At 36.3% G+C, this 26,860-nt stretch overlaps 1 protein-coding gene and 1 long non-coding RNA gene across 2 annotated transcripts in view; one reads left to right on the top strand and one right to left on the bottom strand.

Moving 5' to 3' along the window:
- The first annotated feature begins 198 nt into the window (after nt 1-198).
- Nucleotides 199-26,860, top strand: part of LOC147008019 (small ubiquitin-related modifier 1-B-like) — a 39,835-nt gene continuing 13,173 nt past the window's right edge. The window contains exons 1-2 of the mRNA XM_085865846.1: nt 199-405; nt 502-586. Coding sequence (XP_085721972.1) covers nt 329-405; nt 502-586 — 162 coding nt within the window. The 5' untranslated portion in view covers nt 199-328. The remainder of the gene's footprint in view (nt 406-501; nt 587-26,860) is intronic.
- LOC147008020 (uncharacterized) lies at nt 399-26,182 on the bottom strand. The gene is made up of 4 exons (XR_015053684.1): nt 25,765-26,182; nt 4,798-4,926; nt 2,318-4,269; nt 399-664 (listed from the first exon to the last, which is right to left on the bottom strand). It is a non-coding gene; the product is annotated as an uncharacterized LOC147008020 (long non-coding RNA).

Below are 26,860 nucleotides of genomic sequence, written 5' to 3' on the forward strand. Positions count from 1 at the left end.
TGCCAGTGCGCATGCGCAGCCTGAGCCGGAGCCAGGGATGTTGTGGGTGTTTCAACCTGTTCAATACTTGTTTGATTATTGTCGTTCCACGCTAATAAAGTGGTCGAACAAATTGAACTCTGTTCTTATTTACACAAGATAGAAATCAAACACAATCGTGTTTATACATCGCACAGCGTTTAACATTCGCAGTTTCTCTGTTAAGCATTCGCTGTTTCACGTGCGGTCTTATTTTTATTTCCACAACATTTGGACTCTCTTAATGTGTCCTCTTTAAGATCGGGATGTGGAAGAAGAGAACGGAATAAATAGTGGGGGAGGGCAGAGGATGGTTGATTGCCTTGAATGGGAAAATAATGAGGAAGTAATGGAAGAGGGGATGGATAGAGTGGGAAGAAGAAGAAGGTGAACGAAGAAGAAGAGGATGAAGAGGTTATTAATTTGAGAATCACGAGTGAAATGACATCAGGTGAGTAAAAATTCCCTGTTCGGTGTTCGCAGAACAGAGAGGCTTATAATGAAGGACACGGACCCAGTGTTCATTCAAGGAAGCCATGCTGCACGTCCCGGCATCCTCCGGTCTGAGGTGACTCACGAGATACGTGTCCACTGTGTTGGAATGTCATCGTCATCCACTCGGTGGTGATATTCAACAAGATAACACCTGGAATGGAGGCAGGGGGACCAAGTCAAAGGGGAAAAATATGAAACATTGGGTACGCGTGGTAGGCCCTGTTGTGCTGCCGTAAGCCCCGTGGTATGCTGCCAGGGTATTCTAACGTATGCCCCCATTTTACCCCCGAGACCCCATCCATGACAATATTGTTGCGTGCCAGCGGGGTCGGGTGAGAAGACCACTCGGTGGGGGACGATTCCCACCTGTTTAGTGTTTGTTATTCCCACCTGTTTAGTGTTTGTCATTCCCACCTGTTTCGTGTTCTTTATTCCCACCTGTTTTTCGTGTTCGTCATTCCCACCTGTTTAGTGTTCATTATTCCCACCTGTTTAGTGTTCGTTATTCCCACCTGTTTAGTGTTCGTTATTCCCACCTGTTTAGTGTTCGTTATTCCCACCTGTTTAGTGTTCGTTATTCCCACCTGTTTAGTGTGCGTTATTCCCACCTGTTTCGTGTTCGTCATTCCCACCTGTTTAGTGTTTGTCATTCCCACCTGTTTCGTGTTCGTCATTCCCACCTGTTTAGTGTTAATTATTCCCACCTGTTTAGTGTTCCTTATTCCCACCTGTTTAGTGTGCGTTATTCCCACCTGTTTCATGTTCGTTATTCCCACTTGTTTAGTGTTCGTTATTCCCACCTAATTTTTATTAGTAAGTTATTCCCACCTACGAAGTTTAGAGACGACTCGTGTTTCCAAACAACTAGTGTGTGTCTGTACGTGCGTGGCTGTACGTGCAAAAAAAACAAAAAACCTTCAAACCGCGTGCCAGAAACAACAAGGACAAAGGTCGTTCCTTCGCTCGTGCGTGGCCGTACGTGCAAAAATAAAAAATCAAAAAAACTTTCAAACCGCGTGCCAGAAACAACAACCACACAGGCCGTTCCTTCGCTCGTGCGTGGCCGTACGTGCAAAAAAAAAAAAATTTCAAACCGCGTGCCAGAAACAACAACCAGACGTATGGCCTTCGCGCTTGTAAATGACGAGTGGATTGGGGCATTGTGTTTATCTATAAATGCACATAAGAAATCGAGAAATTATTAGAATACAGTGAGTCATCACTATCCGGAAGTCCGTACGTTGTAACCCGTAATGGGGAACGCGCTCTTACTTGGCCATAACTTGGCAACCACTTGTCCGATTAATTTCAAACCTTGAAAAGGCAAACAAACAAAGATTGCTGGAATTATAGATGGAAGATAGATACTGTGGGTGCAAAATGCCAAGCAACGTGTCCTGTCATTGGTAACTGAGGATCTCTTCCTCAACGGCCACGCCGACACAGCAACGTGTCCTGTCATTGGATTGCTAAATAAATGGCCATAACTTGGGAACCACTTGTCCGATTAATATCAAATCTTGAAAAGGCACATCCTCAGGTCCCGAGCAATATACCTGGCAAGTTTCAATTAGATCGGACCAGTGGTTGTCGAGAAACAGCGGTCAGACACACACACACACACACACACACAAACACACACACACACACACACACACACACACACACACACACACACACATTTCTGGAATTATAGATAGATAATAATTTACAAATCACAAGGATACAAGAATCATTGATAAATTAAAAAAACAATTTAATAAACAAAACAAAGATTAATGAAAACAAAATGAACTTGTTTTACCTGATATCAATCAGTGTACAACTCTTTGTTGTTGTTTATTCGGTGGAGACGTGGCCTCTGTCTGGGTGACATTAGTTTGATTTCCTCTATTTTATGAGCCAGTTCATCTTCCAGCCTTTGCTGTTCATTGTCAACCTCCTCTTCCTCTTCTTCACTCTGTTGTCCATTTTTCTCCTCCTCATTGTGACCTATATTTGTTGTTCTTATTTGTTTTGTTTGTAAACATGTGATTTGATCTGAGTTATTAACTTCGAGTGGATCTTTTTCTTCAGGTGCTGCTGCAACATTTCCTCCTGTCATTCTCTGTTCCTGTTGTGGAGTTTTCAGTTTTGTTTCTTCATTCAATTCTTCAACCTGTTCCCTACTTTGTGTTTCTGTTGTGATTAAATTTGAAATCTCATCCGTTTCTGTTTTCCTCTCTTGTCTATTTTCTGTGTAACTTCAGTGAGTTCTGTTGGTTGTTCCTTTTCTTTGGGAGTATGCACTCTGGGAATCTCATCCCAAACATATGTCTCATCATTCCATTGTGGTATTGGTGGTCGGTCGCCGTTTATAGGTGACCGGTCATTTCTTATTGCCTCGTGAGTTTGTTCATCTCTTACTCTGAGTTCCTCCTTTGTGAATGTTTTCCCTTGTACGATCGTGTTATTTTGTGAGTTTCGGGTTGTCCTTTTAAAATTAACTTCATCAGGGCATAGTCTTCAGAATATCTGTTCCTCGGTGTTCACACTTCCTTTTCTCACACCTTTTCGTTTGGAATATTCCATTGCCCATACGAAGGTCCATTTTTCCTTCTTTGTCGAGTATTTCATTTTTATGCTGATTCTCTCTCCTTGGGTCATCCGATTTATGTTTTCCATTGCTTGTTGTCTTGCTTTTTTAGTTATTTCCTTTATATTTTCCTGGGTGAAGTGTCTTTACCTCCTTGATGCTGATGAATTGAATTTTGGTCATGGAGTACCTTCGGCCTTGGCTAAAAAGCTTTGTTTGCTTCAATTGGTTCATGAATCTTTCTTCTCCACTGTTCGTCCCCCATGCTTCGTGTGTAGAATACACTTTGCAGTGGAGGATGATTTCCTTCTCCTCTGAGCTCCAGCTCTGTTCACTTATTTTTCTTCGATTTGGCTGGAACCAAGTAGTTCTTGGTTGTGGAACAGGTGACACCTTTTGAGCTTTGGTGTAGAGCTCTGTCCTCTCGTGAGGCAGGGATTCTCTTCCTCGTTGGAGAAGGTGCAGTTATTATCCTTTTCAGCACACATTCTGGCTGCTCGGTGCAGCCGCACAGACTTAGACCTCAGCCTACCAGGTGTCTGTGTCCCGTCAGTCATTACCTCTGAATAATTGTCATTGCTAGGCACATTTTTGTTGCAGTCAGCGATTTTGCTTTCCCCAAGAGGCTGGAGGACCTCAGCTGCTTCAAAGGGGTTACCGCAAATACTGAAAGGAGTCAAGCCAAGAAGGTATATGCCAGGGCTGTGTTTCTGCCTGCTCGCATTCTCCTCACGAGTTTGCGTAAGAGCAAGACATCGCTCGGAATCACTCACAGGAGGGAGGGCAGTGGGGGGGGGGTATCCACAACAAAACTGTTCTCACCAGTGTGTTTGTTTCTCTTTATTGAAGGAGGACAACTCACGAAAAAAAACTTACAAAACACAGAACACTTGACGGTTTCTCCCCAGTGTGAGTTCGTTTGTGGAAATTCAAGTTTGATAATTGACTAAAAACCTTCGAACACACAAACACTCGTACGGTTTCTCCCCAGTGTGAGTTCGTTTGTGTTCATTCAAGTTTGATAACCGACTAAAAAACCTTCGAACACACAGAACACTCGTACAGTTTCTCCCCAGTGTGAGTTCGTATGTTGTTCTCCCGTTGGTTGGAATGATGATTGAAATGATCTTCGTTGAAGAACTGTGCAGAGTTAATCAAAAAAACGTTTTTCATTTGTTTCTCTGGAAAGAAAAAGGAACCGCCATAACTAATTAGGTCATGATGTGGCTACTGCAAAGAATTGTGGGATATCATCAGTGTCAGGTTAATTCAATGTGGGGGACACGATAGATTTAAAGGGAAAAAAAACAACATGGGGGACATGGGGGACATTTAAAGGAAAGAGAAATCGATGTTGTGATATTTCCATGTTTGATGATTCCCAATAACCAACCAGCAGATGAACTGAGATGATCATGGTAAAACAAAACAACAAGAGCAATCAGAGATCACAGACCCTCGCCAGGACTTGTTTTGTGTGGTGTTTGTGTAGTTTTTCTGCACAAACACTCAAACCGCTGGCACAGGGCAAGGATCTATGCACACACAAACTTAGAAATAACTATTTCTGGGGAATCCTCCATGTACATGAATGTTCTCCCCCGGAGTACATTTCCAAAACAGTAACACTATTACAAATAACAAAGTTAAAATGTGAAACATGAAAAAGCACATGAGAAAAAAAACCTTAGGTATCCACAGTTACATACCTGTCCCCTTGTTTACACCTGGCTCTTGTTCGTCTCTGTGTACCTCACGAGATGATACAGATCCAGAACTTGCTGGACCCTCTGGGATTGACATTTCTGAATCAAAGGGCGGGAGTAGCTTTTGTGCACCTGCAAGAGTGAAGAATGAAACGTGAACTTTCACTCGCACACACTTACACACGTGAACACTGTGTACACGAACAAACAAATCGTCCTGGAGGTGTCCAGGTTGGAAACCCGCTCCGCACTACGGCAGCTTGTCCATGTATCCTCTGGGACCACGTTTAAAACGTCGGCGGCTGGGCACCACAGTGTGGCCACCAGACTTCCCACGTGCTCTCGTTCCCCCCAACCATTGAGCTGAGAAACGCATTCAAATTTCGTCAGGAAAGCCTCTCGACTCCCTGACCCATCAAAATGTACTAAGGGGACGACACTGTTTTTAAAACTCTTCTTCCCGATCGTCCTATATCCAATTCCAGCTCAGGGCCAAGGGAGCCCCCTCCCAATGTTGGATTTGACTTGGGAGCCTTTGGTTCCTCAATGTAATTTGAGGTTGGGGTCCCCTGAGTCATTTTAATCTCGTCCTGCATCTCCCTAATGGACCGACTCACTTCGTCTCGCAGATTCTGTTGGACCCAAGCAACTTTCGCCTCAATGTTACTGTCCACAATGTTCAGCCGCTCCTGTAACATCTCATCCACTCTGTCCCCATTTAATTGCGGCTCCCATAGGCCTCTATCAATTAATGGCCGCTCTTGTTCTGCAACACGGGCCACCAGCTTTTGTATCTCTTCAGTCAAACCACCACTCTGGCACTTACAAAATCTCATTTCCTCTTTCTGCCGTTGCTTTATGGCCTCCATGTCTTCATTTACTTGGTCAGTTCTTTTATTTGTGGACCCAATTTCTTCTTCCAACTTTTCTTCCATTCTGACCGCCTGGATTTGACCCTCTTCTATTCTTCCCAATATTTCTTTCCTCTTTGACTCAAATCCTTCTGCCGTTTTGTTTCCATTTCCCTAAATTGGCCATTTGGGCAACCAATTCCGTCCCGAATTCTCTCAGTCTGTCCTCCATTCGGAGCTCTTCCTCTGCCTCCACGTTCCCAACTCATACCTCCAGTTCCTGTGTTATTCCCTTCTTAATTTCGTTCATTTCATCAGTGATGCCTTTTATTTCCCTTTCAATTTTTCGTTCCAATCGTCAATTCATTTCTCTCATTTCATTCGTTTGTTCATTCATTTGATCATTCATTTTGTTTTCCATTCCATTCATTTTTCCCATCAATTCTTTCGTTTCCTCACTCATTAATTGTTTAAACATTACCCGGAGAGTCATTGCACCGGCTCCTTGTGTTTCATCCTCCATCACTGTGGAGTAGGAGGGACTGACGTTTGAGACGGAGGAGACTCCCGTCCTCTCATTATCACTCAATTCTCAACCTTGACTCGCTTCCTTCAACCACCTCCCTCTCAATGGCAGAGCTGGGATCGTTAAACAATTTAGATCCCAAATTTTTTTTTTTTAAGCTGAGCTCGCTCCGAGACCAAATGGTGAAGTGGTCGGGGGGGCTCGAAAAATCCCGCTCCAGACACACACACGCATACACTGTATACACACACACGCATACACTGTATACACACACACGCATACACTGTATACACACACATGCATACACTGTATACACACACACGCATACACTGTATACACACACACGCATACACTGTATACACACACACGCATACACTGTATACACACACACGCATACACTGTATACACACACACGCATACACTGTATACACACACACACACGCATACACTGTATACACACACACGAGTAGGGTAAGAATACTGATTCTAGCTCACTTTTCCCCATGTAAATGAATGGGGGATTTTCAGCGATTTATATTTTTTTTCCCTAAAAATAAATCCCCTTTTTATCCCAAGGTATATTTATTTGTCTCCCCTTTTAACCTGGAGGTTGAACCTCATTGAATTGAACACCTGGGGGTTGAACAGCTCACTCATTGAACCTATAAAGATTTGTTCATTCTCAAATTCCTTCAATAGTTTAATTTTCTTTGCACAATAATCCCCATCTAAAATATTGACAAACAAAACATTTGAATCTTTATATTTTTGAAGATACCCCTTTTGTGCCATTACGAAATGATAAACTTCTCTTAATGCTCTTGTTTGACCACCTCCTGAGCCACAGGTTATTTTTTGTTAAGCCCCGCCCACTTTTGCTAAGCTCCGCCCACTTTTCATGAGGTATTTTTTCTAAGCCACGCCCACTTTTCCTAAGCCCCGCCCACTTTTGCTAAGCTCCGCCCACTTTTCATGAGGTATTTTTTCTAAGCCACGCCCACTTTTCCTAAGCCCCGCCCACTTTTGCTAAGCTCCGCCCACTTTTCATAAGGTATTTTTTCTAAGCCACGCCCACTTTTCCTAAGCTCCGCCTACTTTTGCTAAGCCCCGCCCACTCTTACATCATTTCCAGTTCATCTCTGACTCACAAAGAAATCACAAGAAAATTACAGGATGTTATGGTTTTGAAAAATTTCCCAATGAAGGCTTGCCTAGGCTTGCCCAGGGAATTTCCAAAGGAAACCACACCCACCAGTCTTTCTCTATAAAGCTTCAAACCCAGGCTCCATTTTAAACATTTGTTCTTGCTGGCAATGGTGTTCTGTGTGCTTGTCTCAAACTCTCTGTCTTCTATGGAACTAAACCTTCAAGTTGATGAACTGGATTCAAACCTCTTATCTATTGAGGTAAGATTTTTTATTTTCCTATTTTCAAACTTTGATTGAAGCATACTCATTTAATAATTAAATAACTTAATTAATACATTATTATTTTCTCTCACAGGAAATTGTATCTGAAAATACTGCTTTTGCTACAACTTGGGGGGAAATTGTTGGCTTGGTTGAAGACCTTGAGTGGGATGACTTTGGTGTTCCTTTTGGAACTCTCTGTCTTCTATGGAACTAAACCTTCAAGTTGATGAACTGGATTCAAACCTCTTATCTATTGAGGTAAGATTTTTTATTTTCCTATTTTCAAACTTTGATTGAAGCATACTCATTTAATAATTAAATAACTTAATTAATACATTATTATTTTCTCTCACAGGAAATTGTGTCTGAAATACGAAATGAAAATACTGCTTTTGCTACAACTTGGGGGGAAATTGTTGGCTTGGTTGAAGACCTTATGAGCGACCAAGACCCACAGAACGAGTTCTGTCCTTGATGACCCAACCAAAGAGTTATACCTTGGAGACCAGCAAAATCCTGAAAGAGTTTTACAGCAATAGTACTCATTGTGAGTTATCAAGACAATACCCACTGAACAAGTTATACCTTGATGAGCCAGAATACAAGTTTTACCTTGGAGACTCACAAATTTTGAAAAAATCAGTAAATGAGTTCTGCCTTGATGGTTTAAATAACTACCTTGGAGACTCAGGAAAAGGGTTCTGCCAAGATGGTTCTAAATATGGGGCCTACCTTGGAGACTCACAAATTTTGAAAAAAATCAAGAAATGAGTTCTGCCTTGATGGTTTTAATAACTACCTTGGAGACTCAGGAAAAGGGTTCTGCCAAGATGGTTCTAAATATGGGGCCTACCTTGGAGACTCACAAATTTTGAAAAAAATCAAGAAATGAGTTCTGCCTTGATGGTTTAAATAACTACCTTGGAGACTCAGGAAAAGGGTTCTGCCAAGATGGTTCTAAATATGGGGCCTACCTTGGAGACTCACAAATTTTGAAAATATCAGTAAATGAGTTATCCTTAAGAGACTTTGTAAGTTGGTTTTACTTTGAATACTTGAAATGTGGGTTCTGGATTGATAACTCACAATGTGATACATATCTTGGAAACTCAACGGGAATGTGGTTATACCTTGAAGACTTGGAAAGTTGGGTTTATGTTGGACACTTGAAACTTTTTGGGGGCTTTTATTTATTTATTTATTTATTTATTATTATTATTATTTTATTTATTTATATTTTGGAGACTTTTGGAGTTGCTATCACTCTTTGGGATCTAAACCTATCGATGTAGTTCTTTGTCGGATGGTGCTTGATGGGAGCAAGATCAAGAAAGTTCTGGGAAGAAAGTGCAGGCTTACTCCCCCTTTCTACGTCATCAAACCTGAAAGCCTTAAAAGACAGAATTGGAAGAAGAAAAAAAAAAAACGTAAAAATATATATATATAGGTGGAAATCTCATTTTGAAAAAGACATTGTGTTGGGCGAGGATTGAGTTGGGGTTGAGATTTTGAATGTGAGGGTTGGGGTTGAGATTTTGAATGTGAGGGTTGGGACACACACACACATACACATCAACAAACAAAAGTTAAGCCTTGACTATTCAGTTGAGGATTCTGTGTTTGGGGTTCACAGATCTAAGAACGTCCCCCTTGACACACATTATATACTGTTATACACCTCGGACTTGGCCCTCGAGTGTCCACAACGGTGTATAGTAGGAGGGAGTGAAGCGCCAACCTATTGCTCCCATTACACACACACACAAACAAACAAGTTAAACCTTGACTATTCAGTTGAGGATTCTGTGTTTGGGGTTCACAGATCTAAGAACGTCCCCCTTGACACACATTATATACTGTTATACACCTCGGACTTGGCCCTCGAGTGTCCACAAAGGTGTATTATCTGCTTAGTTTTGTCTTTTGTAATTCCTGTGAATAAAATGAACCTAAAATCTCTTCCCCTTCCAAATCATATATTTTATAAGTCCAAGGAACTGTATCTATTACATCAACAATTTTAAAAAGTTCTTTCGTCCATCGTTCAGTAAAACCCTTTTCAAAATGAGATTTCCACCTATATATTCTTACGATATCACCAACTTTGAACTTAGGTTTTCTGACATTAATCTCTTTTTCATATTTTAATTTTGTAAATGTTTCTGATGGCTTCATATTCGTTGACGTGTGAATCGTGTCATTATACTTATCCACAATATCCTGAATAAAAGATGACCATTGTTGTGAACCGAGTTGTGTGAATTTTTTAGATAGTCTCTCTTTTAAGGTACGATTAAAACGTTCAACAACAACTGCCTTCCCTTCATTAAAGGTACTGTATAATGTAATACTGTTATTTTTTAGAAAATTCATAAATGTCTTGTTATAAAACTCTCTACCCTCATCAGTCCACAATTTCTTAGGTTTTCTCTTACTTTTATTAAATATCTGTTGAAAAGCTAACATAAGAGTATTACCTGTTTTGTTTTTTAAAGGGACAACCCACGCATATCTACTCCTCAAATCAATAACGGTTAAAGCATACTTGTACCCCTTATCATTATTGAGTTCAATCAAATCAGCAGACCAGATATAATCAACTTCCTTGGAATAAACTTTCCTTCTCTGAAACTTTGTGAATATTGGTTTATGTAATTCATCAGCTAATTGCTCTTCAGTCTTAATGGCATCATTAGAGCCTATAAGTTTTTGAATTTCCAAGTCCAAGTTTCAATTTAGCACTAATCATCTTCTTTCACGATGAACCTATCAACTTTTTCTCTCAAGGTTGGATTTTGTATCAGAGACAAATTATATAACATTTCTCTATCGGCTTCATGCTTTTCTTCCAACGTTGTGGTATTCCCATAATCAATATCGTGTCTCATGCACACTTCATCAACTCTATTGATTGGTTTACTCCAGGATTTAGGATTGTCTGCCTCATCTAATCTTTTATCCAAGTTTGTGCCTGGACCACAGAAAGAATACCCTGGAAGATGTAATTCCCCTGGTATTCCAGTAGTTGTAAATTTACTTCCTGATAAAAACTTTTGTATATCTCCTCCGAGTTTGTGTTTGGAGATAAATTGATTTTTTTTTGAACCACACACCGAACATATACCTTTTTGTATAACCCTGTTATTTTTACTTTTAATATATGAAATATTTTTAGTATTAGTTTTCTTTTTACATTTGAGACAATAACTCATTTATTTATGAGAAAAATTTCTGCAGAGTGCAAAAACCTTTTTAGTTTCCAACATGCACATTTGAATCTTAATTTTTAAAACATAAAGAATCCTTAGAAATGCCTTCACTCTCTCCTCCATTTATTTAAGAAAAAACTTGAATTAAAATACATGTCTTCTCGATGTCGATAGTCTTGTCGAAAGTATTGCAAATAGACTTTTTAATTCTTTGTATTCCTCCCTGGTGAGATAAGTTAATTTCTTTAATACCTCTATTCTTTTTTGAATCTCACTGGTTTCCATATTTTGATATTTATTCATTCTCTCTCTTTCCTCCCTCTCTCTCTTCTCTCTTCCTCCTTCTCTCTCCTCCTCCTGCTCCTTTCCGTCCTCTTCCCTCTCTTCTTCAACTCCTTCCTCATCCCTTACTATACTTGAATCGTTTACACCCCATAGAATATTATACATATATTCATCAGGATTTCTTGTTATTCCTGTATCCAAAATAATTTTTTTTACAACAGGATACCAATAAAATTTCTTTTGAATTTCTAAAAGAGCCTTACCTTTTCTTAACCTTATAATTTTTTCATTATTTAACATTCTAATTAAATCTAAAGTTGTTGGTTTATCAACATCAGCATAATGCCAATCTTTTATTGAAAATACCTCATTCTTATGTTGTAGAACATATTTATTAAAATACCGAATACCCTTTTCTTGAAGGTATGCTTGAACACAGAAATGATAATTTTCTTGAAGCCTTCTTGCTGTCATTTATGTATTAGAAATATATGTTAGAATAATATTATGGCACGAAACACCTCCCCATCTTCCCATAGTTAAATCATTTTGTATTTCCTTACTTATTATATATAATCCTGTTTTTTCTGTTTTCATGAGATAAACAAGGGCAAAACCATTATTATATTTACCCTTATTAAATTCTTTTATTTGTTGTTTACTAATCGTGGCTCCACAAAACTCATTCTCGATACCAAGTGGATAATATTCTTCCTTACGAGACTGATTTAATTGTTCCAGGTCTTCGAGGTTAATTTTAAATGACCAATTATACCCTAAATCATTCATATCATACCCCCATTGTTCTATTCTCATACAAACGATACGCCCTTCTTTATAAAAATTTATTTTAATTCGAACTGTGAATTCTGTATGACCTGGAGATAATATCAACACTTCTGTATATTTAGAATACACAGCCGTTTTATTTAAGTATATATATTGTGATAAATCGCTTAATCTCACCAAGTCATCTAAGGCCAGTCGGGTTTGGATAATTTTTTAATTTATAAGCATTTTTCATGTTCATATTTTTGTTTATATTATATTTATATCGTTCAGCCTGTGCCTTTGTGTAATAATTTGATAAATCAATATCCAGTTCTTGAGATACACCAAAGATAGAACCATCTTTACCAACATAAGTCATTTATATTAGATTAAAAATAATATCATAAAATTTTTTATTTTTGTTGAGTTGAAATAACACATAGAGACATAATTGACCAGAACACTTGGAATTTAATTATTGACTTGAAATGTTTGATAAACACCATTCTGTAAGAATTTTATGACTTCAACAGGTGGTGGAAGACCAAAACTATCAAAATAATATTTGTCTTGACTATTAAAAATACAAACCCAATGAGAACCGTTCCCATCATTATCTTCTAAGTTCATAATAATATTCTTTGTATGTTTCGACACATTTGTTAATTCATCTCTCATACAAATAACCACATTATGAATTTTTAATTTCTTACAATATTTGGCAAGTTGTAAATTTGATGTTGTATTCTTTCCAAATTCTTTCAACCACTCATCAATGCTCATTTATTTATTAGAAAGATATAATCCATTACCTCTTTTCGTTAATTTTACACCTGCTTGTGCTATAGAAGAAAGCATATCTCCAACTAACAATCTCGCTTTATCAGGCAGACCTTCAAGTTTTTCAGCAAAATCTACAATTACACCACTTCCACTAATTTGTTTCTCCAACTCTTTGTTATGTCTTTCCAATTCTTTTTGAGCCTGGAGTTGAGCCTTCCTTTCGTTGGCAGTTTTGACCGCTGTTGAAATACCACCCGCCAATGCTCCAACCGCACTTAAACCAGCAAATAAAGGAATTAGAAATGGGAGAAATCCTCCACTCGTCTCTCTTATTGAATATTTTTTCAACATTGGTTTTGTCATTTTAATTTTAAGTGAGCCAGTGTCATTCAAGATTTTAACCTGTTCTCTTGTGAGCAAAACATCAATTCTTACTGCTCCTTTTCTCTGAATTGTATTAACGTTAATCGTACAAGGCTTTTGATTTTGAACACAAGATGATAGTTTATGAAGATTGATTTGATTAACATATACCCCAGTTGGTACTTTGCCACTCATTTATTTAACAAAAAATTATGTGAGACTAATCATCACACCATTATCTGTATTAATCTGCAATTCTGTTTCTTCCAAAAGCAAACAATATGTATCAACTTCTTCACTCTCTCCTCTTTCAATGTATAGGGAAGTATCCACTCGATTAGACTTTATAGTTTCTTTTTGAGCGCTCAGGTCAAACGTATAGATTGTATACAAACTTTTAAATGCTGTCATATCCAAAATAGGTTCTTTATTTCCATTACTTTCACACACCTTTTGGTAAGACTTGTATGCTTCAGCAAAATCATTTTTTTCCCAATTAATTTCCAATCTATCTCGTGGATAAAATGTTCCATCTAGAGAAACGCGAAGTTGTTTCACCTTAGCATTATCACTCAATGCATTATTCTTATCAGTCGCAGTATCACCATCTGGCTTTTTAAAAATCATCCACAGATATCGTGGCTTTCCTTCCAGAACACCCAAATTCCACGTGTAAGTAGTTTGATTGAGTTTAACGTGTTGACATCTTCTTTTGAGGTATGATACACTGAGTGGTCTCTTTGAGTTAAGTCTTCGATTCAACATCTCTTCTGTTTTAAGATTAGAAGTATATTCACTGATATACCAACTCATCTCCTCAATTACAAATTTATTCTGATCACCAAAAGCATTACCAACACCAAAAAGCAATCTATTTTCATTATCATTCCTTTGTAGTTGAAATCTAATTTTAAGACCATACAGAACTTTATCATAATCACAAAATCCAAATATACCTTTAAGAGGAACTGCCACAGTAAAACTATTTTCTGCTTTTGTATCATCATTATACATTCCTTTCCTTTGAATATATCCAGGGTCTGTGTTTGTTCCCGTTGACATATCAGGAATAAAACCTTCGACAGACCCCTTTCCCATTCTATCACTGAATGTATAGAGTGTAAATTTCATCATTTCAGATACAGCAGAGACATAATCAACCGCTTCAACTTCTTGTGTTCCAATATACAATCGCACACTATCAAACATTTTCCAGAAGAAATCATTTACAAGTGTAGCGTTTGTGTTATTCCCAGCCTTAGTGAATTTAAATTTACACAACAAGAAACTTTCGGAGAGATTCAAATAGGTTTGTTGATTATTTATTTCAAAACTTTTTGTACCATTTGTATTCCAGTCTGTTCCAGTTATTGCATTTACCTTGAAGTAATCTTCTTTTTTAGTGGAGTTTGAGATAATAATAGTATCATCCAAATCATAGATACTATCAATTGCTTCCATACTTGTATTTATTTAGGAAAAAAGATGTTAAAACTTTTGAAACCCTGATCCAAGTATTTGAATTATTTTCTGTCGTTCTTGGGGGGAGAACTGAGTTTTACCTTTCTTAATTTCTTTTATTGCTTGTAATTTATGAGATTCTTTCTGAGCATCTTTTATACTCTTTACAGCACCTGCTACATTTCCCACAGCAGAAGCAGTTGAACCAATTAGGTCTTTATGTTTAAGAATAGTTGAACCAATACCCATGAGAGTATCAATTATCCCATCTCCTCTAAATTGATGTCCAACACTCCTTTGTCTCTTAGGTTTATAGTATCCTCTACCAAGATACATACCTTCACCCTTGTAGTACGGGGAAAGGAACATCCCATCCCCTGTAATTATTTTATATTTTCCCAACTCGTGCTTCCTCACAATAACCATCGTATTTATTTATTGAAAAACTTCACGTAGGTGAATTCTGATGGATATAACTTCTCCATTAAAAGAGATCACACGATTATCTTGGTCGGTTATCCTAAAATTTACTCTGTGTATGGTTTTTCCTGACACAGGTAGATAAACCAAATTTTTAGGCTCCATATTGAATTTATAACCAATTGGGGTTGAGTATGCGCTGAATGAAAATATTGTATTTGTTTTTAATCCATCATTATAAGCACCATCAATCAAATCACAGTGAATTAACACCGAATTTATTCCTGAGGATATTTGAATGACATTATCACTGTAAAACGTCCCATTAGTTTCAATCTTTTTGAGGAGAAACCTAATAACTCTCTAAATGGATTATCAATTGTGAAATCAATGTTGTAGTTATTTTTAACTTTATTGGTTGTTGTGAAAGTATGTTTTTGAATGTTTATAATAATATTTTTTGGTTCATCACCCTGTTCTTTCATAAGACGAGCAATTTCGGAAGATATTTGAGAAATCTCGTATGCTCCGGGTGAGACTGTTATCGTTTTGTATCCACTTCCCGGATTATAACTAAACTTGTCATTTTTCTCGGTTATATTAAATAAGGTATTATAAGTCTCCATGGACAATAAAGATGCCTCATATTCTTTTGTTGTGTCAAGTTGTAGTGGGTATGGGAATGAAGATGTGTGGTCGCTTGTTGTGAAATTAAAACTCAGGATTGTGCTTCTCATCTTATTTAATATGAGATAAAATGTCTTTATATTGAGATTTATTAATTATTTTCATGTTCATCAACTGGTCTAAAATGGCTGATGCTTCATTAAAACAATTGTTATTTCCAGCCTTCTTACTGCCGAACAACAATAACAGTCTATTAACTAATTGCGATGGGTCATTTGGAAGAAAACTAATACCTGAACCAAGGATACTTAAAGCCTGAATAATGTGTTTCTCCTTCTCATTCTTCCTACTTTTACCAGAAAGAATAACCTTATAATTTAGAGTGTTCAGCAAATCAATATATACTCTATCATCATTATTTTCCATATCCAATGGTTTATCAATATACTTTGATTCATCCCTCACAGTTGAACCTTGCCTTTCCATCTTTGTGAGAAGAAACATTAATCTCGGAGTTAGTTTAACAGGGTGTTGAGCAGAACTTAAGAACTTTAATTCATCATTAAATATCAATACCTTTTCTTGAACAAGATGAAATATTGCTGGTTGTTCTGTTGGAATGAGTCCTGCTTTGGTTTTTGAATCCGCTGAATATTCATTGTTTTGAACAGCATTCACAATATAATCAGGGGGTTGATTAATCTCTTCCAGTTGTTGAAATAAACCTTCATCATGTTCTAATTCTCCAATATGCTCTAATTCTTCCTCCGTCATTTGACTAAAATCTTTTAACATTTGAAGCTTTCTAGGAGTATATTCTACTGTGGGAACTGTGGAAACATCTTTCATTTTTTCTTGGGAAGTTTTTAAAAGTGGTTTAAAAAATTTCTCTTGTTTTTTTTCAAATGCTTCTTCGCCCGTTAGTTTCTGTCTGCGTTTCTTCTTTATGTCTTCCTGTTGTTTTACAACTTTTGAAACCAACTCTTGATGTTCCTTAAATCTTCTTGCTCTTTCTTTTGTATCCATTTATTTATTGTAAAATATCATTTAATGAATTGTAAAGATCAACAGGAAATTTTCCTTTTCTTCATCATTCAAGTAGATGTGTTCAAATAAATCCTTTTCTTTAAATATTTCATCAAATTCTTTATTAACATTAATGCGAGTTGTAATTTCTTCTTCACTAATCCTTGCATCTCTGCTTTTCATACGTTTGTGTTGAGTTTCTTCATCAACATCAAAACCGAATGATAAAATCTTCACTCCGCCCAGATATTTAATAATTTGTCTCGTTCCTTCTGGATTAGTTTCTAATATCCCAACACCACCAGATTTTAGTTTCTTTAACTCACTCTTACAATGTGAATATTTTGTTGTACCAAGAGAAACCTCCTCAAATATTTGTCCTTCATTCCTCAATCGCATATGTTCCTCCACTGAAATATAGTGATAATCTTCACCTTTTACTTCTCCAGGTCTTATTGCTCTAGTTGTTGTTGATACAATGCGTATCACGGGGTGTTTTTTAAGTAAATTTACAATATTCTCATTTGTACTACACAAGAACCTTGATTTATGAAAGTTTTTTCCAGAAGCAGATTTACCCACAAGATTTATAATAATAGTTGTCATTTATATATGTAATTGTTTATAAAACAAAAAATATATCCCTTAATATCTCATCTTGTTTCACAACAATATATTTATATTTTTCAGTCGTGTGCTTCATATAATCCTCAAATTTCTTTTTACTACATAATGTAGAACAATTATCTCTCCAAAAATTATTGATATCTATTGAATTTAACTTGAATAAAATAAAAGTATTAGCATTGTTTCTGATGGAACGACGAGGAAGTTGAAAGTACGATTGACTAAGATAAATACAATTACAAGAAGAATGTCTCCCTCTTGTGTAGTAGCTGTCCATTACCGTTTGGTTTCTCTCATTAACACAATCATCAAAGATAACGAGGTTCTTTTTTGATTTATCCAAATCTTGGGGAGACGGTATATCATCCGTATTATCACTAAGAATACAAGTTATAAGATTTGATTTCTTTTTACATCTCTGTGTATCACAAAATAGTTGAATTATATCTTCAATGTTATAATCATTTAGGTTTTTTTGACGTTTAAATAAACCTATTATATCTTCTTTTTGAAGACCAGCATTAAAACCTTGTGAGAGTAGTTGATACTCTGGTTGAAAACTCGACTTTGTGAAAATTATTAAATTATCATAATCTAAAAAGTTGGGAGTGAGGAGCATTTTTAAAAGTAAGCAGGTTTTTCCACATCCACTTGAACCAACTATGAGACATCTTAATGAATTTGGGAGATTTTTATGGTTGTTAAATTTTATCTTATTTTCCCAAATAGGTAAAAAATCATTCATTTATATATTTGAAAAACAGGTTATTTAATTTATTATTGGCTTTTTTAGAAACTCTATATTTTATCCTAAGTTCAGGTTTAATTTCAAGATAATCCATTATTTTATTTATACAATATCTTGTGTTGATATTTCCCTGAAAATTACATCCATGAATAATATACAACAACAATCCTTTGAACATTTCTCTTATACGTTCAGTTTCTTCCCTTGTAAGGAAAGGTGTGTTATCATCCTCATACTTTACATTCATTTCTCTAATCAATCTTGTAAAGTAATTCATTTTTGGTGTAAATCTAAAAGAATTATTTTCCTTTTTATATTTTTTTATTATCATTAATTAGAAGATAATCACAGAATATACATTGTTTATAGGCTTTGACTCTGTGTTTAATCCCCGTCTTTCACACGCAGGACAATTCTCAAATTTGTCATATGGAGAATCAGGAAAGTCTAGCATATTTATAAAGTAAAACTTTACTTAAACTGAAATTCATCTATACTTTCAGTTGTATATTACCATCGATATCGATATACTTTTTTTCATTATCAGATTCAACGACAACATTTTTTATATTAAAGGTAATTTTAAAATTATCGTTAACTACTATTGAACGAAATGTCATTTCACCTGATATATTAACATCCTTTATTTCATCAAGATTTACATCTTTAGGGTTGTTGAAAAAAATACAAATTTCTCCTTGCATATTACAGATGGTCTTATCTTTTCTTTCTAAAGCTTCATCCATAAGGTTTTTGTTCTTTGATACTTTTTCTTGTTTCATTGCTTTTTCTAGTTTTGAATATATTACTAGAAGGAGAGGAGAAACTTTTGTAAGAGATACTTTAATTGATGTTCTACCAGGTATACTAAAAGCCCTTCCACTGAAGGAAATTGAAGAACTCATATTATTTACCATAATAGTTTTTATCCAATAGTTGTTATATTTATCTTTGTTCAATTTTACATCCTTGACATATTTCTCAGTATCTTTAACAGATGAAGAGATTGATTGAAACTTGTCTTTTGTGTCTTGAAACATTGTATTTATTAAGTGAAAAAGTTGGAGGATAAAATGTTTTTAAGCACAGATTCACCTATAATTAAACGAAATTTTCATCAAGAAAATTTTAGTTTAAGCAAAGTTTTATTCTATAAATATGGTGAATACAACGTACTGCGATGTTTGTAATCACGAATATAAACATTATAGAAAACACCTCCGAACCAACAAACACACATTTAATCTATTTCATCAAATATCTCCTCTTGAGTTGGAAAGAAAACATTGTGATATCTGTTCAAAGGATGTTTTGAAGAGTAGTTATTATCAACATCTTCAATCACAAAAACACAAGAAAAATGAGTTTAAAGTAAAGGGAGACTATTATATTAAAAACACTGATGAGGCATTTAAAGGGCATATAAAAATAAGGATTTTTCAATTTGGAGAACCCGGTCCATCATCAATAGCTGAATCAATTGAAATAGTGAAACCCGATGTTGAAAAATTTATTAAAAAAGAGACAAAAGAAATAAAACTTTAAAGTTTTATATGGGAGTGAAAATGAATATGAAAAGACAAGATGAAGAACAAACTCCTTATATGAGAACAGATCTTCATTTTATAACATCATTTCAAGATTTTTTGAATAGTGGGGTTTATGAAGAACTATCAAGACAAGAGGAGGATGTTGATAATACAGTGGTAGGAAGTGGATTCAATATTAAAAAAATCATCTTTTTAGATATACACATTCTAAAATCAAACCCTCTTAAAGCTTCTTCTTATATTGAATTACCAAAAGAAATAAAAACGAAAGAAGGCAGTTGTTAATATTAAGAACAATGATAATAAATGTTTTCTCTGGTCTGTTCTTGCTCACTTACATCCACCAAAATGTAATTCAGAAAGAGTAAAACAATATATGAAATATGAGAATACCTTGGACATTAAAGATTTTAAATTCCCAATGCCATTAACAGATATTCTTAAATTTGAGAAAAAGAATAATCTTTCTATTAATGTATATGGATTAACGGATACAAACAAAGTTCAAATATTAAAAATTTCAAAACAACTATAAAAATGAAGAAACACACATTGACCTTTATATTTTAGTGTTGGAAAGAATTCACATTACACATACATCAATAATTTATCAAGATTAATCTCTTCTCAGGTATTCAGAACAGCAAACAAAATATATCCTTGTAAGTTTATGTCTTAATTCATTTCATACAAAAGAACGATTAGAACAACATTCAAAATATTGTAGTAATCATAAATCAGCTGTAATTACAATGCCTAAACCTGGTGAAAAGATTTATTTTGAAGATTATAATAAATCTATCATGCACCCATTTGTGATATACGCTGATTTTGAATGTATCCTTAAAAAGATAAATACTGCTTCTCCTAATCCAAAAGAACCATATACAAATAAATATCAAAAACATATTCCTTGTGGTTTCTGTTATTATATCAAATCATCTGTTGGAGAAAAGTATAACAAACTTGAACATTATCGTGGAAAAAATGCTTCACAAGAGTTTGTAAAACGATTAGAAAAGGATTGTATAAGACTCACTAAATTAATGAAAGAAACAAATGAACCGATGAAATTAACCAAAGAAGAAAAATTAGAATTTAGAATGAACAATATCTGTCATATTTGTGAGGGGGAAATTAAGGAGTCTAAAGTTAGAGACCATTGTCATCTTACTGGTAAATATAGAGGTCCCGCTCATTCCTGTTGTAATCTTAGTTATAAATTACCTTCTTTTATTCCAGTCTTTCTTCACAACAGCGCCAACTATGATACACATCTATTTATAAATGAACTTTCAAAAACACCAGGGAATATTTCTGCCATAACAAACACAAGTCAAAAGTATATTTCATTTTCAAAAATGATATTCACAAAACCTATAACTCGTATTAGGTTTTTAGATTCTTACAAGTTTATGGGAACACCACTAGCCTACCTCGCATCAAATCTAAGCTCCACGGACTCTTTTCCAAATCTTAATTCATTCTTTCCAAAAGAGGAAATTCTCACTCAAGAGGAAATTCAGATTAAAGAGAGAATTCAAAGTAAAGAGGAAATTCTAACTGAAGATGAAATTCTAATTATAAAGAAAATTCGAACTAAAGAGGAAATTCAGATTAAAGATGAAATTCTGATTAAAGAAGGAATTCTTACGAGAGAGGAAATTCAAACAAGGAATGAAATTCAAAGTAAAGAGAAAATTCTTACAAGTAAGGGAATTTATCCTTATGATTATATGGATTCATTTATGAGATTTAAAGAAACACAACTTCCTTCAAAAGAAAGTTTCTATAATAACCTTTATGAAGAAGAGATAAGTGATAAGGAATATAAACACGCACAAGAAATATGGAAAATATTTAAGATAAAGAACCTTGGAGAATATCACGATTTATATCTAAAAACAGATGTTTTATTGTTAGCTGATGTGTTTGAAGCTTTTAGATCACTCTGTCATAATAAAAATTGTTATGGATTAGATCCTGCCCACTATTTCACGGCTCCTGGTTTAGCTTGGAGTGCAATGTTGAAAATGACAAAACAAGATATAGATTTAATCAGTGATGTGGATATGCTTTTGATGATTGAGAAGTCTAAGAGAGGTGGAATATCACAAGTATGTTCAAAAAGATATGCTAAAGCAAATAATAAATATCTTCCAAATTATGATAGTGAAAAAGATAGTAATTATTTGATGTATTTTGATGCTAATAATTTGTATGGATGGGCAATGTCTCAATCTCTGCCTTATGGTAAATTAGAGTGGGTGGAAGAAAAGGATTATGAAAAGGCTTTGATGAATATTGTTATTTCTTCTCAAGAGGAATTGAATGACGAAGAAGAAGGTTATTATTTTGAAGTTGATTTGAGGTACCCGAGTGATCTTCATAATAAGCATAAAGATCTTCCTTTTGCATGTGAGAAAGAAACTCCAAAGAAAGAATGGTTAAGTGATTATCATAAAAGTTTTAATATTAAAGGTAAATCAACAGAAAAGTTATTAACAACATTCTATGATAAAGAGGATATGTTTTGCATCAGAGAAGCTTAAAACAGTTTTTGAGAGAAGGATTGAGAGTAGCTAAAATTCATAGAGTTTTAAAATTTAAACAAAGTCCTTGGGTGAAAAAGTATATTCAATTCAATACAGATATGAGAGCAAATACAAAAGTAAAATTTGAAGGGGACTTTTATAAATTAATGAATAATGCTGTATTTGGAAAGACTATGGAAAATGTTAGAAACAGGCAAAACATTAGATTCGCAACATCTTGGAAAGAAGCTTCGAGATTGATAAATAAACCAAGTTTTGAGAGAGAAGATGTTTTTTCAGAGAACTTTTCTGCAATTCATATGAAAAAGGAAAGTATTGTAATGGATAAACCAATTTATATTGGAACAGCAGTTCTTGATTTATCAAAGATATTGATGTATGATTATTTGTATAATGACTTAAAGAAAGAGTATGGTGAAAATGTTTCATTGTTGTATATGGACACTGATAGTTTTATCCTAGATATAAAAACTGATGATGTTTATGAAGATATGAAGAAAAATATTGGAGTATATGATACAAGTAATTTCAGCAAGAAGAGTGAGTTATTTTCCAAAAAGAATGAAAAGGTTATTGGTAAGTTTAAGGATGAGTTGGGTGGAAAAGTAATGAGTGAGTTTATTGGATTGAGAGCAAAGGCATATGCTTATAAGTATGGTGAACAGATTGATAAGAGGTTAAAGGGAATAAAGAAATATGTAATAAAGAAATCAATAACTTTTAGAAATTATTATAATTGTTTGATGAATAAGAAAGAAGAATATAGGAAAATGAATACAATAAGAAGTTATAAACATAACATATATAGTGAAGAAGTAAATAAAAAGGCATTAGGAGCCTTTTGATGATAAGAGATTTATTTTAGATAATGGAATAGATTGTGTTCCATATGGATATTGTATGATAGAGTGTATAAAATAGATTATGTTTTAACGATGGGAAGATGGGTTAGGGTTTTTAAGGGCTACCGCCGCATTTTTTCACAATATATAAATGGTTAAACCAAGTATTAATCAAACTAAAGAGTGGAGAAAATCTCAGTCTTGGTATATAAATGGAAAACATAATGAATGTGAAAAATATCAAATAAGTCTTATTGAAAAAAATAACTAAAACAAAGGTAAATAAAACAAATAAGCGAATTAATTTAAAAACTAGTAAGTTAGAGGATGTAAAGAAAAAAATGAATATCCTTGAATGGACTGAAAACTTTGATGGTTATCAATTGAACAATGAAAAAACAATTTACTATAATCTCAAAATGATATGTGGCTCAGGAGGTGGTCAGATGAGAGCATTAAGAGAAGTTTATCATTTCGTAATGACACAAATGGGGTATCTTAAAAAATATAAAGATTCAAATGTTTTGTTTGTCAATATTTTAGATGGGGATTATTGTGCAAAGAAAATTAAACTATTGAAGGAATTTGAGAATGAACAAATCTTTATAGGTTCAATGAGTGAGCTGTTCAACCCTCAGGTGTTCAATTCAATGAGGTTCAACCTCCAAGTTAAAAGGGGAGACAAATAAATATACCTTGGGATAAAAAGGGGATTTATTTTTAGGGAAAAAAATATAAATCGCTGAAAATCCCCCATTCATTTACATGGGGAAAAGTGAGCCAGAATCAGTATTCTTACCCTACTCACACGCATACACTGTATACACACACACACACGCATACACTGTACACACACACGCATACACTGTATACACACACATGCATACACTGTATACACACACATGCATGCACTGTATACACACACACGCATACACTGTACACACACACGCATACACTGTATACACACACACGCATACACTGTACACACACACGCATACACTGTATACACACACGCATACACTGTATACACACACGCATACACTGTATACACACACACGCATACACTGTATACACACACACGCATACACTGTACACACACACGCATACACTGTATACACACACACGCATACACTGTATACACACACACGCATACACTGTATACACACACATGCATGCACTGTATACACACACGCATACACTGTATACACACACACACGCATACACTGTATACACACACGCATACACTGTATACACACACACGCATACACTGTATACACACACATGCATGCACTGTATACACACACGCATACACTGTATACACACACACGCATACACTGTATACACACACACGCATACACTGTATACACACACACGCATACACTGTATACACACACACGCATACACTGTATACACACACACGCATACACTGTATACACACACACACACACGCATACACTGTATACACACACACGCATACACTGTATACACACACACGCATACACTGTATACACACACACGCATACACTGTATACACACACACACACGCATACACTGTACACACACGCATACACTGTATACACACACACGCATACACTGTATACACACACGCATACACTGTATACACACACACGCATACACTGTATACACACACGAAGGTGGATACACACACACACACATACACTGTATACACACACACGCATACACTGTATACACACACGCATACACTGTATACACACACACACACGCATGCACTGTATACACACACACGTATACACTGTATACACACACGCATGCACTGTATACACACATGCATGCACTGTATACACACACACATGCATACACTGTACACACACGCATACACTGTATACACACACGCATACACTGTACACACACACGCATACACTGTATACACACACGCATACACTGTACACACACGCATACACTGTATACACACACGCATACACTGTATACACACACACGCATACACTGTATACACACACACGCATACACTGTATACACACACACGCATACACTGTATACACACACACGCATACACTGTATACACACACACGCATACACTGTATACACACACACGCATACACTGTATACACACACACGCATACACTGTATACACACACACGCATACACTGTATACACACACACGCATACACTGTATACACACACACACACATACACTGTATACACACACATGCATACACTGTATACACACACGCATGCACTGTATACACACACGCATACACTGTATACACACACGCATACACTGTATACACACACGCATACACTGTATACACACACACGCATACACTGTATACACACACACGCATACACTGTATACACACACACACACGCATACACTGTATACACACACACGCATACACTGTATACACACACACGCATACACTGTATACACACACACGCATACACTGTATACACACACACACGCATACACTGTATACACACACACGCATGCACTGCATACACACACACACGCATGCACTGTATACACACAAACACGCATGCACTGTATACACACACAGACGCATGCACTGTATACACACACACGCATACACTGTATACACACACACGCATACACTGTATACACACACACACGCATACACTGTATACACACACACGCATGCACTGTATACACACACACGCATACACTGTATACACACACACGCATACACTGTATACACACACACGCATACACTGTATACACACACACGCATACACTGTATACACACACACGCATGCACTGTATACACACACACGAAGGTGGATACACACACACACACACATTCCTGTTGTGGGATAACCCAGGGTTCCCCTCCGAGGATCGGTTCCTCCCTTTGGGGGCACCGAGTACCACAGGGGAAGGTTCACCTTGATTTACCTCAGAAAGTAATTTTTTAACTTTCGATGTTCCTGAAGGTTTTTTCCCCACAAAGGAACGCGACGCTGGATTCACTTACCGAGTGAAGAGACTTGGTGATTGAGGACACGGGGCTGTGAGGGACGCGCATCCAAACACGAAGGAAACGATTTTACCTCTTTCGAGGCTTCAACGAAAAATCACCACAGAAAACATCGCGAGATCTCGTTGATGACGACATGAAGATGACGTCACGCGAAGGTTGTTGTTGTTTGAAGGTTTTTTCTACCTCCTTCATGTTCTACTCGGGGTCGATCTTTCTCTCACTTGGGTCCGAAGTCCTCACGGAGGTCTCATCAGTCCCACTCGGGATTGTCCGTGCCGTGTCTGTATCGATTATTATTTACATTCATCTCAGGCTCACGGAGGATCTTCCACATAAATGGCATGATGTGGGACAGACACCTCCGCCACGTAATTACTGATCCACGGGAACATATCGGACCCACGACATGTTTGAAATATCGGACTATTCACCGCTGTCTCGTTTTTGGCCCAATCTCTCAATGGTGAAGAATCACTTCAAAAATTAAATAATTATCCTGTCCGGATCCGGATTCGGATCTTCACCAAAATCTCATTGATTAGTCCTCGCCACACACACACCCAACGTGTCCACCAAGTGTGGTCCGAATCCGTCCACAACTTTTGGAGATATCCTGTACACAAACACACAAACTCATCTTGTTCGTGTCACCCACCCCAAACTCATCCGCCATGTTTTGTCATCATCCGTCCATAACTTGTTGAAATATCACGGTATGTCTAGTTTTTGGTCCTATCTCTCAGTGACGAAGAATCACTTTAAAGAGGTCACATCGTCGCTCTCCGTGTTCGTGTTCCTTCGAAGCTCCGATGGGGGCCATCGCGTGGCACCTCGTGTTCGTCCTTCTCGCCCTCCCAGTGCATCTCTGGAGTGTGTCGATGTATGAGAGGACCACACACCTGTATAGTATCAAGGTTACGGTCTCCTCCATCAGGGGTGACGGTGGAGGGACTGCTTTGCCGTGTTGCTGGTCGAAACGTTGAGCCATTCGGTGCAACGATAGGTTGGAGT

This window comes from Eptatretus burgeri, chromosome 22, assembly GCF_056783735.1.
Source record: "Eptatretus burgeri isolate ZD-2024b chromosome 22, Ebu_testis_v1, whole genome shotgun sequence".
Lineage (NCBI taxonomy): Eukaryota > Metazoa > Chordata > Myxini > Myxiniformes > Myxinidae > Eptatretus > Eptatretus burgeri.